This window comes from Entelurus aequoreus, linkage group LG17 (genome assembly GCF_033978785.1).
Source record: "Entelurus aequoreus isolate RoL-2023_Sb linkage group LG17, RoL_Eaeq_v1.1, whole genome shotgun sequence".
NCBI lineage: Eukaryota > Metazoa > Chordata > Actinopteri > Syngnathiformes > Syngnathidae > Entelurus > Entelurus aequoreus.
In genome coordinates this window covers 15,096,161-15,111,634 of record NC_084747.1, presented here as the reverse complement: position 1 = coordinate 15,111,634, position 15,474 = coordinate 15,096,161, and the positions used below count along the sequence as shown (strand labels likewise).

The window sequence follows — 15,474 nt, the reverse complement described above, 5'->3', positions numbered from 1 at the left end:
CTTCTATTTCCTCTCTTACAAAAGTTTTTTTTGTTATTTCAAAATAAAGACACGATGTCACTTTGTTGAGTAGGAAACGGAAGTGGCTGACTTTTGGCGCATGCGCAACCTGATCGAGCGGTGGCAAAAGAGAAACGACAAAAGACAAAAATCAGCAAGTTATATTTCCTCTTTAACGATAGTTTTGTTTATTTGTTTTTCAAAATAAAGACATGATGTCACTTTGTTGAGTAGGAAACGGAAGTGGCTGCCTTTTGGCGCATGCGCATCATGATCGAGCGGTGGCAAAAGGGAAAAGACCGAAGATGGCGGACCGCGTGGCTGTGGCTTCCCGGAGATTAGAAAAGTTTCAAACCTAAGATATAAAGGCGACGGTTCGTCTTTTCTAAAGCCCACTAAATGGAAGTTTAGTTAGGAGCGATGGAGTGAAGATTGAAGACGTGATAGAAGATGGACGACTACTGCTATGCCAAGATGGCGACGTCCGGTAAAAGAGAACATGAAAGAGAATCACCAACGGATAATAAGACACAATCTGCAGATGAAGGTGAGTGAGTTGAAGTTTCCAACAACGTAGTTTGGAGGCTATGGCAAGCCTTGAAAAGAGCGTTGATGAGATATTAGCCGACTTAGTTGAAGAATGTAAAGAAAGAGCCGCCATGATTGTTAGCTTGAAGAAGGCAGTGGAGTTCACATCAGAGGAGATGAAAGAATGCAAAAGTCAAATGAAGAAAGTGGAAGAGCAAAACAAGCGCTTGTGTAAAGAAAATGTTTTAAAGAGATAGCGGATGAAGCGCTGTTATTGTGACCAGCTCCCCTTCTTTGCTATGACCGTGCTTGCAGCCATTTTCACACAGAGGCAGGCGCGATGACGTCATTGATGGTATGACGCTCGAGCACAAATGTCGACCGTCATACCGCGCAGCCCTACTTACTTGTGGTCTACATCAGGGGTGTCCAAACTTTTTCCACTAAGGGCCGAACACTGAAACATCAAAGCCAGCGGGGGCCATTTTGATATTTTTCATTTTAAAAACCTATACAATATATGTATAACAAATATACATTTAGGCCTCCACTCAGGCTTGATCCCGGGGACCCCAAAGGGTTTTGGTCAAAAAAATATTAAAAATGTGTCATTATTCAGTATTATTATTGTTATTATTATTCAAGTTTTAAATCTCTAGATCAACATTAGATCTATCTGTCAATATTAAGTTTTTAAATATATAAGTTGTATGCTCTTTTTGTCAAAGAAAACCCGTTTTTTTTAATGGAAAAACAAAATATGCAATATTTTCACTCAATAAAATTTTTAAGTGGAATATTTGAGATTATATAATAATTGGAGCCTTAAAAAGGTCAATAACTCATAACACCATTGATTTTAATTCATTATTATTTTTTGAGCAATGACACTTAAAAACAAATCACACTAAAATTATTGGGGATCCAAAAGGGTCCTACTCATTTAAGTGTTAAATTATAATTTTTTTTTTACTTTTAACACAATAATCTCAAGATCAACTTCAGATCTATTCGTCAGTTATAAGTTTTATTGTTGTTTATGTTTTTTGTTTGTTTTAGGCCCTTCTTTAAAAAAACAGCTCAGTTTTTATATGGCAAACACAAAATGTGCAACATTTCCCCCAAAAATATCCCAAAGTGGAATATTTAATGTGACGTAATTGGAGCCTTGAATAGGTCAATAATTCATAATAACATTGATTTTGATTCTTTCTTTTTTTTTTTAAAGAAACAGCCTGCATGGCAGCTTTGTGTTATTAGAGTAAACATTGCAACATTGTATTGTTACATTTCACCTGTTTGCTCTATTATACCACTTATTATGTTTTTAATTTTTTTTCCAATCGTATTTTTAAAATGTGCCATGGGGCCGTTAAAAAATGACCTGCGGGCCACAAATGGCCCCCGTGCCGCACTTTGGACACCCCTGGTCTACTTCATAGGCGCAGATATACATTTCTGCCAGTGGGTACTCGGACGGGCGGTAAATCTGACCCTACTCTTCTGAGGCTATGTCTACACTAGGGATGGGTTGATGAGGCGTCATGAAGCATTTCAACACATTGCAAAACTGTATTGATACTGTGTCGATACTGTGTCACTAAATACTGACATCTGCTGGACATTAAAAATCCCTACAGGCAACCTATGGACCGACTCAACTGACACTGATTTTAGGACCTAGTATATACAATAATATAAACCGAGTCATTGTATTTCATTTAGGATTATTTCATATCTTCATTTAAATAGAAATATGATTTTATCTCTTTTAGATACAGTCAATAAATAATGTGAACATGTATCATAACATGGAAATCTAAGAGAACGTGTTGTGAATGAGGATGCTTGTGGACTGGGATTTTTTTTTTTTTTACACATTTTTATTAAAAAAAACAGTTTTTGCAACGTATTAAATTTTAGACGATTTCTCTTAGTTATTATTTCTCCGGCTGTTGAAAAGACCCGCTCACAGGGCACAGAGGAGTGCGACACAGTTTGCGTATCGGTCACGTGACCGAAACAACTTTGCACTGTTATACGGTCACGTGACTTTCTAAAATCATTCAATCAATCAAACAATGTTTATTTATATAGCCCTAAATCACAAGTGTCTCAAAGGGCTGCACAAGCCACAACGACATCCTTGGTACAGAGCCCACATAAGAGCAAGGAAAAACTCACCCCAGTGGGACGTCAATGTGAATGACTATGAGAAACCTTGGAGAGGACCGCATATGTGGGTAAACCCCCCCCCCCCCCCCCCCCCCCCCTCTAGGGGAGACCGAAAGCAATAGATGTCGAGTGGGTCTGACATAATATTGTGAGAGTCCAGTCCATAGTGGATCCAACATAATAGTGAGAGCCCAGTCCATAGTGGATCCAACATACTAGTGAGAGCCCAGTCCATAGTGGGGCCAACAGGAGACCATCCCGAGCGGAGACGGGTCAGCAGCGCAGAGATGTCCCCAACCGACACACAGGCGAGCGGTCCACCCCGGGTCCCGACTCTGGACAGCCAGCACTTCATCCATGGCCACCGGACCTGTGTAACTCCCCCTCCACAAGGGAGGGGGGGCAGAAGAGAAAAGAAAAAAAAAGCAGATCAACTGGTCTAAAAAAGGGGGGGTCTATTTAAAGGCTAGAGTATACAAATGAGTTTTAAGATGGGACTTAAATGCTTCTACTGAGGTAGCATCTCTAACTGTTACCGGGAGGGCATTTCATAGTACTGGTAAAAGCGGTACTCGCACCGACACAGGGTTTTGCTCTATGAGCTCGACGCATGCGCCGGTGCATCGGTGTTGCCGGACCCATCACTAGTCTACACTAAGCCGGATAACCCCTTAAACTAATAATTATTCAGCCCAAGCCCCGTTTCAGCCACACTAAACTATCGTTTAAGGTCCCCCTCCTCGGACAATTTTCTACACGGGTAACTGCACCGTGTATTTCTTGAATCTCAGACTCTTAGCTTTGTATGGACTCATTGATCGTTTACAAACTGAGTTCGAAGAGGAAGTGATGTCAGAAAGAACGCGCCACAATAAATAATAAAGCGGTTTCGTAACTCGGAGCTAACCACTGGAAAGATGGATGCGAGTCATCCAGACATGCCCGTGTTTCTCCTTCTTCTACATGTACAGACGCTTGTGGAAATCACACATGAATACCTTAAGAGAAAGCGATTGCAGCTATTTGGGATACAACACTTCTCAAAGGGCGAGAGAACTTTAGAATGTCCAGGTCAGCTGTGATTCTACTTAGCGAAAAACTTTGTCCATTTGTCGAAGGAGCGTCAACGAGAATGCGGGCTCCCGTGGATGTGATTAAAAAAAGTAGCATGCGCTTTGTATTACCTGGCCGCCGAGGGAAGACTACAGAAAACAGCGAATGTGTTTGGACTTGCAAAGCAGACTATCAGTTATTGTCCGCCATGTATGTCGCGGACTCAACGTCTAGGTCACGTATTTATTAAAGATTTGATTAATTTATGGTGGCTCAGGTGTGATTCATTACAATAGGGCCCCACAGCTCACTGGATTCCATTTAATTGAAATACCACAACACTGGATATTGTTCAGATAAGTTAAATCTAAGAACTTGCTCACAAAGCAACACTGGAGGTACACTATGGCGTGCGCATTTTCCGCACATGCATACTAGGTCGCGTTGCGCCGGCTGACGGAGGGGTGCAGGGGGTCTTAAACGAGTATTGTGTGTGTGTGTGTGGACAAGGACAAGGTTAGGTGGGATTTACCCTGGATAACCTTAGCCGGCTTAGTGTAGAAGGGGCCTGTGCATGCGCGGTTTTTGCTTGGTGGTGAGAAAGAATTTGCCATCAATCCCACGTGGGTACTTGTGGATCGGCGCCTATGGTCTACATCAGGGGCTTTTAGCCTTTTTGACTCCCATTGAGAGGCTTGGAAGCCCGTTTAAGTATTACCTCTGAATTAGTACATTTACCCTTGATTTGAATCATATGCAGTTATTATATCAAACCCACTTACAGTTTACCAGAATATACCTTGTCTACCGAATGGGAAAGCAAAGGGATAAGCCTCATAAACAAAATTGCCCGCCTACAGAGCTACTGTCATCACGTCCTACATGGGAGACCTGGACTTATAGACCAAAGGCACGCTAAAAAGCTTAACCACTCTCATTTAAACTGCCTTCGCACGTTGCTCAGAGTGAAATGGCAGGACAAAGTTTCCAATACAGTGATTCTTAAACAGACCTGCATGCCCAATGTCTTCGCCCTACTTCCTCAGTCTGAACTTTGTTGGCCAGGACACGTCGCAAGAATGTCTGATTAGTGCCTTCCCAAGCGTGTTCTGTATGGAGATCTGCAGACTAATGCATACTTCCAAAGTGGCCAATAAAAGTGGTTTAAGGACATCCTTAGAGCTTCCTTCAAAGACGTTGGCATTGATCACTACTCCTGGAAGACTCTCACCCAGGATGGTCAAGCATGGCAAGAGGCCATCAGGGAAGGAGCAGCAGCGTACGAGGCACAGCGCATCAAAACTGCCAAGTTCAAGCGCGCATCACGCAAGTCTTGTGTCCTCAGCAATCCTCCACCACAAGCTGCCACTGGACTCTACTGTCCAAGAGTCTCCAGGGAACGGATTGGCCTCATCAGCCCTCGCCATACCCATCCCACCTAACACATGGATGTCATATGAAGATGGTCTTCATTCAGTCTAGTAACACAAATTGTGTGTTTCTGACTACTGTTACCTCATGTAACAAAGTAAATAGTGAATATTTGATGTGATTGACCTTTGTTCCACTCGTTTACTTCCTCCTCTATATCACATTTAATCCTCAAAGAACGAGATTGCTGATTCCAGTGAACAGATGGAGTTGCCGCTTTGACGTCCGGCCAAATACTGAATAATCCTCTGTAGATAAATTTCAAAGAGTCCATCCACTTCAAAATTAACTTTGTAACAAATGATAAACATTAAACTGCCAACTAGTGTAAACACTACAGTTGGGTAAAAAACAATGCAAGCGTGTTCTAATCAGCGTTCTACAGCACAGAGATGCACCACAAAAGTTCCTGCAAATTGAAAGTTTCTTTCGTTTTTCGATCTTTTTGTTGACAAGGGTTTTATTGTAGAAATACACAAGACATACGAATTAAAGAAGTTGTCCTGCATACTCTAATGGCGGCTGAAGTTTTGAAGACAACGTTTTAGGAACGCCTCGACTGTGTTCAACGAATCAGCGTTCGACAGCACAGCCCGCTTTCTAAAGTTCCACCTCGCTACTTCACTCACTGCCCGTTATGCCTCCATTGGCATTCAGGGCAGCAACGAATGTCCTTCACTTCTGTCGGTCCTGGGCCAGTTTCTGAATAGTATCCCATTTGTGATTTAGGTCCTTCAACTCTCTCTCTACTGTTCTGCGCCAGGTTGTCTTGTGTGGTCCCTTCTTCTCTCCTCCCTTCAGGTGTTCAGTAAAGAGCTGATATTCAGATCATCCTTTTTGAGAATAGGCCCAATCCATTTCCTTCGTTTTTATCAGGACAAAGGTTCCCCTGTCCTCTTGTTTTCAAGTGAGTAGGTCTTCATGATGTTGATTTTGCAAAGCAAGAAAATCGGAAGAATCTTTCTGAGGCTCTTTGTATGGAAGACTGACAGTTTATTGAGGTCTTTTTCCGTCATTCTCCAGCTCCATACAGCAAGAGGGAGAGGACAGCACTCTTGTATAGTCTCAGCTTTGTTTTAGTGCTCTACTGCGGCAATATCCATACATTGCTCAACAGCCTTGAGGTGAACCTGTGGAGATGGTTTCAGAATCAGAATACTTTTATTGTCATTGCATGGAAACAACGAAATTGAAGAGCAATCCAGCTCAGTGCTTTTAAAACAACCTACATAAAATACTCTTAAGACAACAAACAATAATAAAACATTTTAAAAACATAATAAAACATTTGAAAACATATTGCACAGGCAGATCTCTATCAAAGTTAAGCAAGTTAATAAAGTGGTGTGTGTTCAGGTAAGTGCAGAGTCAGAGAGACAGCCATTTACAGAGACTCTCTGCTCTCTGCCAGTTAAAAAGTGTTAAATCCATAATACAAGCTGGTGAGACCGTTCAAATTTAGACACAAAACATTGTAGCTGCATTGTATTAAATACTGAAGAAAAATGAGCAAATAGCAGCCTGGCATGGGCTTGTAGAGGTGGTTGAGTATAAAGAGCTTCCCTCTATAGAAGACATGACCAGGCCTATAACAATTTTTCTCAAAGATGTTCATGATAATCATGTTAATGCAACTGGTCTGAAATCAATAGGTTGTTTAGATTTAGATGTTTTGGGTATGGGAGTCACAGAAGAAGATTTCACCATGCCAGGAATCTGGTTCCAGTTCAGTGACATTTGAAATACCGTATATTACCAAATAAACGCCCTTGGGCAAATAAACGGCCATGTCCTAATAGCCGCCCGGGGTCTGACCCCATTTTGTGAATTAACCGCCTCTTCCTAATAACCGCCTATGTCCAAATAGCCGCCCATGGGCTGTTATTTGCATAATTTAGATTAAAATGCTACTGGGGTTGTGTTTGCTGCAGTATTATTGTTTTGATGGCTTTATAGAGTACTTGGTACCATAATTTTATTTTTCCTGTATGCTGCTTTATTTAAAACTTGGAGTACTGTAGCCTTTATTTTATTAAAGTGACAGTATTATTGTTCTGTTTTGATCGTGGGTTTTATACTTGAGTAATTGGTACCATAATTTTATTTTCCCCGGTAGGCTGCTTTATTTAAAAAGTTAATTTAATTTTAGTATTGGTATTCTATTTGACAATTGTTGCACTACTGCCATGTTGAGGCCTTGTTGATCTCTTGTCTTTTGATAGCCTACCTCATGTTGATCTCTTGTTTATTTGTTTGTATATTTACAATAGCTTTTACATTTAAAGTTTTTTGTACGAAAAAAAAAATACTGGACAGTAACCATTGTAACCAAATAATGGCCTGGTGCAGGCTGGTGCAAAAATAAATAAAAGCCTTGTGCAAATAACCGCCTGCTTCTTTTAAACGCCTGTCTCCAAAATCGATTTTGTGAAATAAACGCCCAGGCTACTATTTGGTAATATACGGTAAGTGCTACAAAGTTGGTCAGCACAATATTGGAGAGTGCGCCCACAAATAAGGTCTGGACCAGGGGTCTTCCTTATTTTGACTCATTTCAAAAGCTTATTGACATGCTCCTGCTTAATGATAATGTTTGGATCGGGGGTATGAGACTCAACAAACATGTGTCTCCAAAATCACGCTTACACCTTGCGTAAACTTGTAATTTGTCCATTTTATTCCGGATGTATTGAACATTAGAGAGAAGGACCGTCTGTAGCAGAGGAAGCCAATGTCAGTTGTCCAGCCCACATTTCCTCAGTCTGCGTTGGACACCTGCTTTCTTGCCTCTCTTTCTCCGGCACTTTCTGTGCGATATTTTTTCTGTCGTTGCCAGGTTATTTTGCTCAGTAGCGAGTGGGGAATGGGGGGAATTACGTTGCCTGCTGTCCATTGTCGCAGTTCCACACAAGTTCTAAGTGATAAAAAAAACGGGTTAAAATGGACAAACAATTCACACAAAAAACACCAAAACATGACGCCTGGCTGCTCCCAGGTTGCACAAAAGTGAGCGTCCCTGGGTGATGACGTATCACACTTGAGAGACAATCATCATCATCATTTATCTGTTCTTGCCTTTTTCTTTACTGACTTGTTAGCTTCTTGGTAATGACAGGTTTCTTTATCTCTTTTCACTTCTGCTGATATCCATTCCTTATTTTCATTTACTTTGCGATGCAGGCATGCTTCACTTGTCTGAATGACTGTGGTCTTGGTCCTGTCCCACATATCCTGTATTTATTGAGATTCATCAAGATCTGCCAAAGCTTGAAACCTTTTCTTCAGTTGCATTACAAACAATTTTCTAACCTTAGGGTCTTTTAGTTTTGCAACATCAAACTGGTCTCCTTCTGTTTCTTGATACCTGCTTTCCATAGCTTCACTCTAACTGATGCTACGACCAGATAGTGGTTGCTGCTGACATCAGTTCCCCTCTTCGACTTGATGTCAAGGAGTGACCGTCTCGAGGTACCATTTGTCATGTTGTGGTCAGTCTGGTTTTTGTCTTTGTTATTGGGCAAAATCCATGTTAGTTTATGGCCACTTTTAAGTGGGAAAATATTTTAACAGTGGAACCGGTAAAACCCACAAAACGCAGAGTACCAATGGCGATGATGAAACCACTGCCTGGTGGCCTGAGGGATTATTTCACCTGTTGAACACAGCACAGATTGGATCTGGTGTATGTCCAGAAGCTAAGCGGCAGACCAATAACCTGCATAGACCCCAGACCACTTAACAGACCACTGTCTGAGCTGAAGTGTGTTTGTGTTGTTTGTGTCCTGCAGACGTCCAGCAGCTGATTGGTCATCCAGAAAAACGTCCCAGTCAGTTGGGTCAGAGCTCAATTTTGAATCGGGAGACTCTACAGCCACCCCACGTTAAGAAAGAAGAGGAGAAACTCTGGATCACTCAGGCGGGAGAGTGTCTTCTAGGACCACAGGAAGCTGATCTCACCAAATTTGCACGGACTGTTGTCTCTGTGAAGACTGAAGATGATGAAGAGAAACCACAAGTAGACAACCGTGTAGCTCCACTATTAGATAGTGAGGCTGAAGACGAGGTTAAAAAACCTTTCAGCAGGGATACAGACTGTGAAGGTGATATGAGGACTCACACTGACAACAAACACTCTGAATGCTCTAAAAAGAAGAGGGGTAAAAAATTTTTTTGGACTGCTCAGTTTGTGCTAAAGGCTTTACTAAAAAGAGCCATTTGCCCAAAAAACATAATTACACACACACGAGAACATGTGTAGTGAGTTCAAGAAGAAACATCTCATGGATCATTTCTGAGCTTAAGTTTGTGTTGTTTGTGTCCCGTAGACATCCAGCAGCTGATTGGTCATCGGGAAGAACTTTCTCCTCAGTCGCACGGGGGGAGCTCCACTCTGAAGCAAGAGACTCCACAGTCACTCCACATTAAAAAGGAAGAGGAGGAACTCTGGATCACCCAGGAGGGAGAGTCTCTTTTCGAACCGGACAAGGCTGATCTCACAAAGTTGCCACTGACTGTTGTCTCTGTGAAGACTGAAGATGATGAAGAGAAACCACAACTACACAACCTCTTAACTCCACTATCAGATAGTGAGGCTGAAGACGAAGTTGAAGTTACTTTGAGCAGCGATACAGACTGTGAAGGTGATTTGAGGACTGACACTGACAACAAACACTCTGAAAGCTCCAAAAAAAGAGGTAAAACGTGTTTGAGATGCTCGATTTGTGCTAAAAGTTTCACTAAAAAGTACAATTTGACTCAACACATGAGAAAACACACAGGAGAAAAACCATTTAACTGTTCAGTATGTGGTAAAAGCTTTATGATAAAGGGCCATTTGACGCAACATGGGAGAATACACACAGGAGAAAAACCATTTAATTGTTCAGTTTGTGGTAAAATCTTTTCTCAAAAGAGCAATTTGACTCAACACCTAAGAACACACACAGCAGATAAACCATTTAAGTGTTTAGTTTGTGGTAAACGCTTTACTCAAAATATCAGTTTCATTCGACACATGAGAATGCACGCAGGAGGGAAATCATTTAACTGCTCAGTTTGTGGCAAAAGCTTTTCCATAGAGGCCCATTTAAATGAACACATGAAAAGACACACAGGAGAAAAACCTTTTAACTGTTCAGTTTGTGGTAAAAGCTTTTCTAAAAAGTGCCACGTGACTCAACACATACTGACACACACAGGACAAAAACCATTCAATTGTTCAGTTTGTGGTAAAATATTTTCTCAAAAGAGCAATTTGACTCAACACATAAGAACACACACAGCAGATAAACCGTTTATGTGTTCAGTTTGCGGTAAAAGCTTTACTCAAAATAGCAGTTTCACTCGACACATGAGAACACACACAGGAGAGAAGCCATTTAATTGTTCAGTTTGTGGTAAAAGCTACACCCAAAAGAACAGCTTCACTCGACATATGAGAACACACACAGGAGAGAGGCCATTTAGTTGTTCAGTTTGTAGTAAAAGCTTTTCTCGTAACAGCTATGTGACCCAACATATGAGAACACACACTGGCGAAAAACCATTTAAATGTTCAGTGTGTGGCCAAAGATTCCAAAGTAACGCACGCGCAGTAAAACATAAAAGAACACACACGGGAGAATAACCAATCGGCTGTTTAATTTGTGGTATGTTGCTCTTATGTGGCGACATCCACCCTACCCAGGACCTCCTCTAAATAAATTCACTCTCTTTCATAAATATTGGAGACTTTTGTACAAATTGGGATTATTTGGAGCTTAGTCGTATCTCCCCATGTCTTCTGTGTACATAACTTTCCTGAATATGTAAAATAGATGATGCTTGGTTACCCCTTCAGACGTGACACACCTGGGACCTCATATATTAAGACTTGTGTGGATTTCCTACTAATAAAAAGGTATACGTTTAACAGACAACGTCGTACGCACACACAAAAAGGTAGCCGCTGTAATGATACATTAAACTTTGAGAGGTGGGTGACTCTGATTACCCCCAAGATATATACTTTGTGTAATTTATTTTAAAAATGTGTGTAATTAGAGTAGCCTATTCTCAGACAGATTAGATTATCATGCAAAAATATTGTAATATTTGGTTTAAAATATTTTAAATTTAAACATTGCAGTACATCAAAAAAAGATATGAAAGACTTTGTCTCTTGTTTTATTGTGTGAATGCTTTGGAGCATATGGTTTTCTACACCAAAATGAATCTATTTATTATTGAACTTCAACTTTTTCTTCTCCAGATTTTGGCGTGCTCTACCTTCCACATTTTTCACCCAATTCAAACCGTTCCAACTTCAAACTGTTCAGCCTATTCGGGAATTGCGGGCTTTTCCTTAACAATTTCCAAAAATTCCCAGATTTCCTGGAATTCCAGGTTTTCCGGGGCATTTTTCCCATTCAAAAAATGAATTGGCCATTTTTCAAACTTTCACCATTTCCACATTTTTCAAACCATTCCACCTTCAACACATTACACCATTCTGGAAATTCAAACTACCATTATTCCAAGTTCAAAAAAAATTCCAGGATTTCCCAAAATTCATGGTTTTCCAAAGCCCTATTTCCACCCTTTTTTCTGGCAACTACTCCTCCCACATTTTTCAACCGTTCTACCGTCAAAACATTCCTCTTAATTAGGACAAAAAACAAAGTTTTCCCAAATTCCCAGTTTTCCCAAAATTCCAGGAATTCCGTAATTCCATTTCTCAATTTAACATTTTACTACTTCAACATTTCTCGGCCGATTTGAACATTTTCAACACCAACTGTTTCAACTCATTCAGACCATTCAAGTTATTTACCATTGTCAAAAAAATTCCCGCTTCTTACGAAATTCCCAAATTGTTTGGAAATTCCCATTGAAATCAATGGGACATTTTTCAAAGTTCCCCAATTCCCACATTTTTCATCTGATTCAAACTGTTCCAACTTCAAAATATTCAGCCTGTTTGGGAATTGTGTGCTCTACTTCAACAATTCTAAAAAAAAAATTCCAGGATTTCAGTTCAACTTCAGCATTGGATCATTCACACGCAATTCCTTCAGGAATTGCCTCATCTAGTTACTCAATATTATATTACATCATCTCCCTGTATTTTCTGTTCATGGGAATCAATGTAGTATGAGAGCACAGATATTCATCAGAAATAGATCAATAGAAGCCCTGAAGGCTTTGAGAGAAAAGACTTAAAGATTCAAAAATGGGATGAAGTGTACAAAGATGATTTCACATGACTCCTTTATGAGTATTTTGTTTGGTCTGTACAAGATCTGTAAAAATATAAAACATGGAGGCAATGGCAAGCAAAAGTCAATTAACGCACAAAGGATGATGAATAGGATAAACATTTTAAAGAATGTTTTTATAGTCAAAGACAAAATATATAGAAGAGGTATAAAGAGATATAAACAAATTAATGTGAGAATATATGAAAATGAATATTATGGTCAATTGTTAAAAAAAATAAAGATAATACAAAAAAATCATGGGGCATAATTAACAAATGAAAAGAACAACGTAAAATTCCAAACTATTGCAATAAATATGACTAATATGTTTATGACAAAAATGATACAGTAAATGATTTAAATATTTTTTTGTGTACATCGGTCCTATTTTGACTAAACAAATGTCAAAAGTTAAAGTTGATAATAGGATAGTAAAAACAATAATATTAAAACAAATTGGGCGGCGGTGCCCAAATAGGACTTGAAACGACTACGTAGACAAGAACCTGTCATTCATGAAGAGCATCATAAATGTAGGCATTTACATACATTTGTCATTTGTCATTCATGAAAGGAGTGTTCCTAGATCATACAAAAACTGCTCAAAATATATGATATCAATCATATTTCTATGGTTTCCAAACTTTTTAAGTGTATTCTATTTGCGGATGACAGAACCTTGTTTTACTCAGGACATTGAAACGGAATTTATCAAAATTCAAAGATGGTTTGATATTAATATGCGATCTTTGAATGCTAAGTTTATGATTTGTAGTAAAAGAAGTGTGGATGCCTCATATGATGGAGTTGAGATTCAAATACGTTTTATGGGTGTCATTATTGATGACAACTTGTCATGGAAATCACATATAAATGATACAAAGGTTAAAATATCTAAACCCATTTTTATTTCACACAAGGTGAAGGAGTTGCTGAATCAAAAAGCATTCTGTATTTCGTATAATTCACTGATAGTTTCATGTGTGACAGCCTATGTTGAAGTGTGGGGTTGTGCCTGAAAAACATGCAAAACCAATCTTCCCTTTACAGGAGAGCTGTAGGACTCATTAGTGGAAATGGAAGCAGGGGACCCACAAACCCAATTTTCAAACAGAAGATGCATTACAATCAAATGTGTTAGTTTATGGAACAAAACAACGTTAATCTCTTTCTGTATTTTAAAAAAAAACATACTATTTTGAGTAAACTGATGTTATATATTTTTTGTTGTATGCTATGAAATAGAAATATGGCCTTAATAGAGAGAGAGTTCAATAACTCATGTACAGTATGTGTGTGATTCAGGGGAAGATATTCGGTGAGCATACTTATTTCTGCTCCTTATCATTCATGGTTTATTTATTGTTCAATTGATTGTTTTTATTCGATATTGAGTGAATAAATAAAAATGGCAATGGAAATTTTGAGCATATACACAAGAATCCCACTCAAAGTTTGAAATAATTGTTCTTGTGGATCCGAATGCCCATCAATAAGACTGGCTGGGAAGTAAAAAGACTGACACTCATGAATTTGCTATACTCGACAGCCTCCACCAGCTACACTGAACAAAAACATAAACGCAACACTTTTGTTTTTGCTCCTATTTTTCAAAAGTTGAACACAAGGATCTAAAGCTTTCCACCTGTTCATTAATACATCTAACCGGCCTCACAACCGCAGACCACGTGTAACCACACCAGCCGAGGACCTCCACATTCAGCAGGTGCACCTCCATTATTGTCTGAGACCAGCCACCCGGACAGCTGCTGCAACAAGTGGTTTGCATTACCAAATAATTCCTGCACAAACTGAGAAACCAGGGAAGCTCATCTGCATGCTCATCAGGGTCTCGACCTGACAGCAGTTTGTCGTCATAACTGACTTGAGTGGGCAAATGCTCACATTCGATGGCATCTGGCACGTTGGGCGGGTGTTCTCTTCATGGATGAATCCCATTTTCACTGTTCAGGGCAGACGTTGTGAATGTTATGGACAACGAACGCAATGTCTCTGCATCTTGGGGTCATAACTACCGCAACTATGCGCATCGTGACCATATTTTTATCACTTGAGTGTGTTATTTTTTACCATTTTATGGAATTTGTTTGGTCACATAGGTTCACTTCCTGTTGTATGGATCTTCATATTTACTTTTACGTACACTACCGTTCAAAAGTTTGGGGTCACATTGAAATGTCCTTATTTTTGAAGGAAAAGCACTGTACTTTTCAATGAAGATAACTTTAAACTAGTCTTAACTTTAAAGAAATACACTCTATACATTGCTAATGTGGTAAATGACTATTCTAGCTGCAAATGTCTGGTTTTTGGTGCAATATCTACATAGGTGTATAGAGGCCCATTTCCAGCAACTATCATTCCAGGGTTCTAATGGTACAATGTGTTTGCTCATTGGCTCAGAAGGCTGATTGATGATTAGAAAACCCTTGTGCAATCATGTTCACACATCTGAAAACAGTTTAGCTCGTTACAGAAGCTACAAAACTGACCTTCCTTTGAGCAGATTGAGTTTCTGGAGCATCACATTTGTGGGGTCAATGAAACGCTCAAAATGGCCAGAAAAATAGAACTTTCATCTGAAACTCGACAGTTTATTGTTGTTCTTAGAAATGAAGGCTATTCCACAAAATTGTTTGGGTGACCCCAAACTTTTGAACAGTAGTTGTTTTATTATATTGCTTTATTGTCTGAATAGTACTGGTTGTCTGGCAACTACCGAATATATTTTTTCCTATGACCACATTTTGAAAATGTATTAAAAAATAAATATACATTTTTATGAGGACCAGCCCCACCTTTGTTTCAGGACTCAAATACCTTGAAACGGGCCTGAGTTTGATTGATACACATCTAGTTTGTTGTGTATATTATATATTATACATTCAAATTATTTTGATTGCAAAAAATATTTTTGAAATATTGAGCACTTCAGTTTTGAGCATGAGATCCCAAACTCAGATTTAAAAAATGGGCAGCTTCAAGTTTGAATAATGAACGATGTGGATGGATAGAAGTTATTTTATAA

The 15,474-nt window shown here is 39.4% G+C and overlaps 3 protein-coding genes across 4 annotated transcripts in view; 1 reads left to right on the top strand and 2 right to left on the bottom strand.

The window, feature by feature from the left end:
- LOC133632484 (zinc finger protein OZF-like) overlaps nt 1–15,474 on the bottom strand; it is a 421,867-nt gene that overhangs the window by 98,933 nt on the left and 307,460 nt on the right. The gene's annotated exons all lie outside the window — the stretch shown is intronic.
- Nucleotides 1–15,474, bottom strand: part of LOC133632486 (gastrula zinc finger protein XlCGF57.1-like) — a 295,607-nt gene that overhangs the window by 68,461 nt on the left and 211,672 nt on the right. The gene's annotated exons all lie outside the window — the stretch shown is intronic.
- LOC133632456 (zinc finger protein OZF-like) lies at nt 142–13,960 on the top strand. 2 transcript variants are annotated; one of them, XM_062024872.1, is made up of 3 exons: nt 142–547; nt 8,976–9,344; nt 9,513–13,960. In XM_062024872.1, the coding sequence occupies exons 1-3, from the start codon at nt 451–453 to the stop codon at nt 10,811–10,813; spliced, it is 1,767 nt and encodes a 588-aa protein (XP_061880856.1). In that variant the 5' UTR covers nt 142–450; the 3' UTR covers nt 10,814–13,960. The 2 variants fall into 2 exon arrangements, with proteins under 2 accessions (XP_061880856.1, XP_061880857.1); XM_062024873.1 differs by having other exon boundaries at nt 146–547; nt 8,976–9,287.

What these genes read in the sequence shown, in the direction of transcription:
- LOC133632456 (XM_062024872.1), top strand. Translation starts at nt 451, where the DNA reads ATGGACGACTACTGCTATGCCAAGATGGCGACGTCCGGTAAAAGAGAA. An exon ending in GACACAATCTGCAGATGAAG is followed by an intron (nt 548 to 8,975) that starts GTGAGTGAGTTG and finishes TGTGTCCTGCAG; the next exon opens with ACGTCCAGCAGCTGATTGGT. An exon ending in ATGCTCTAAAAAGAAGAGGG is followed by an intron (nt 9,345 to 9,512) that starts GTAAAAAATTTT and finishes TGTGTCCCGTAG; the next exon opens with ACATCCAGCAGCTGATTGGT.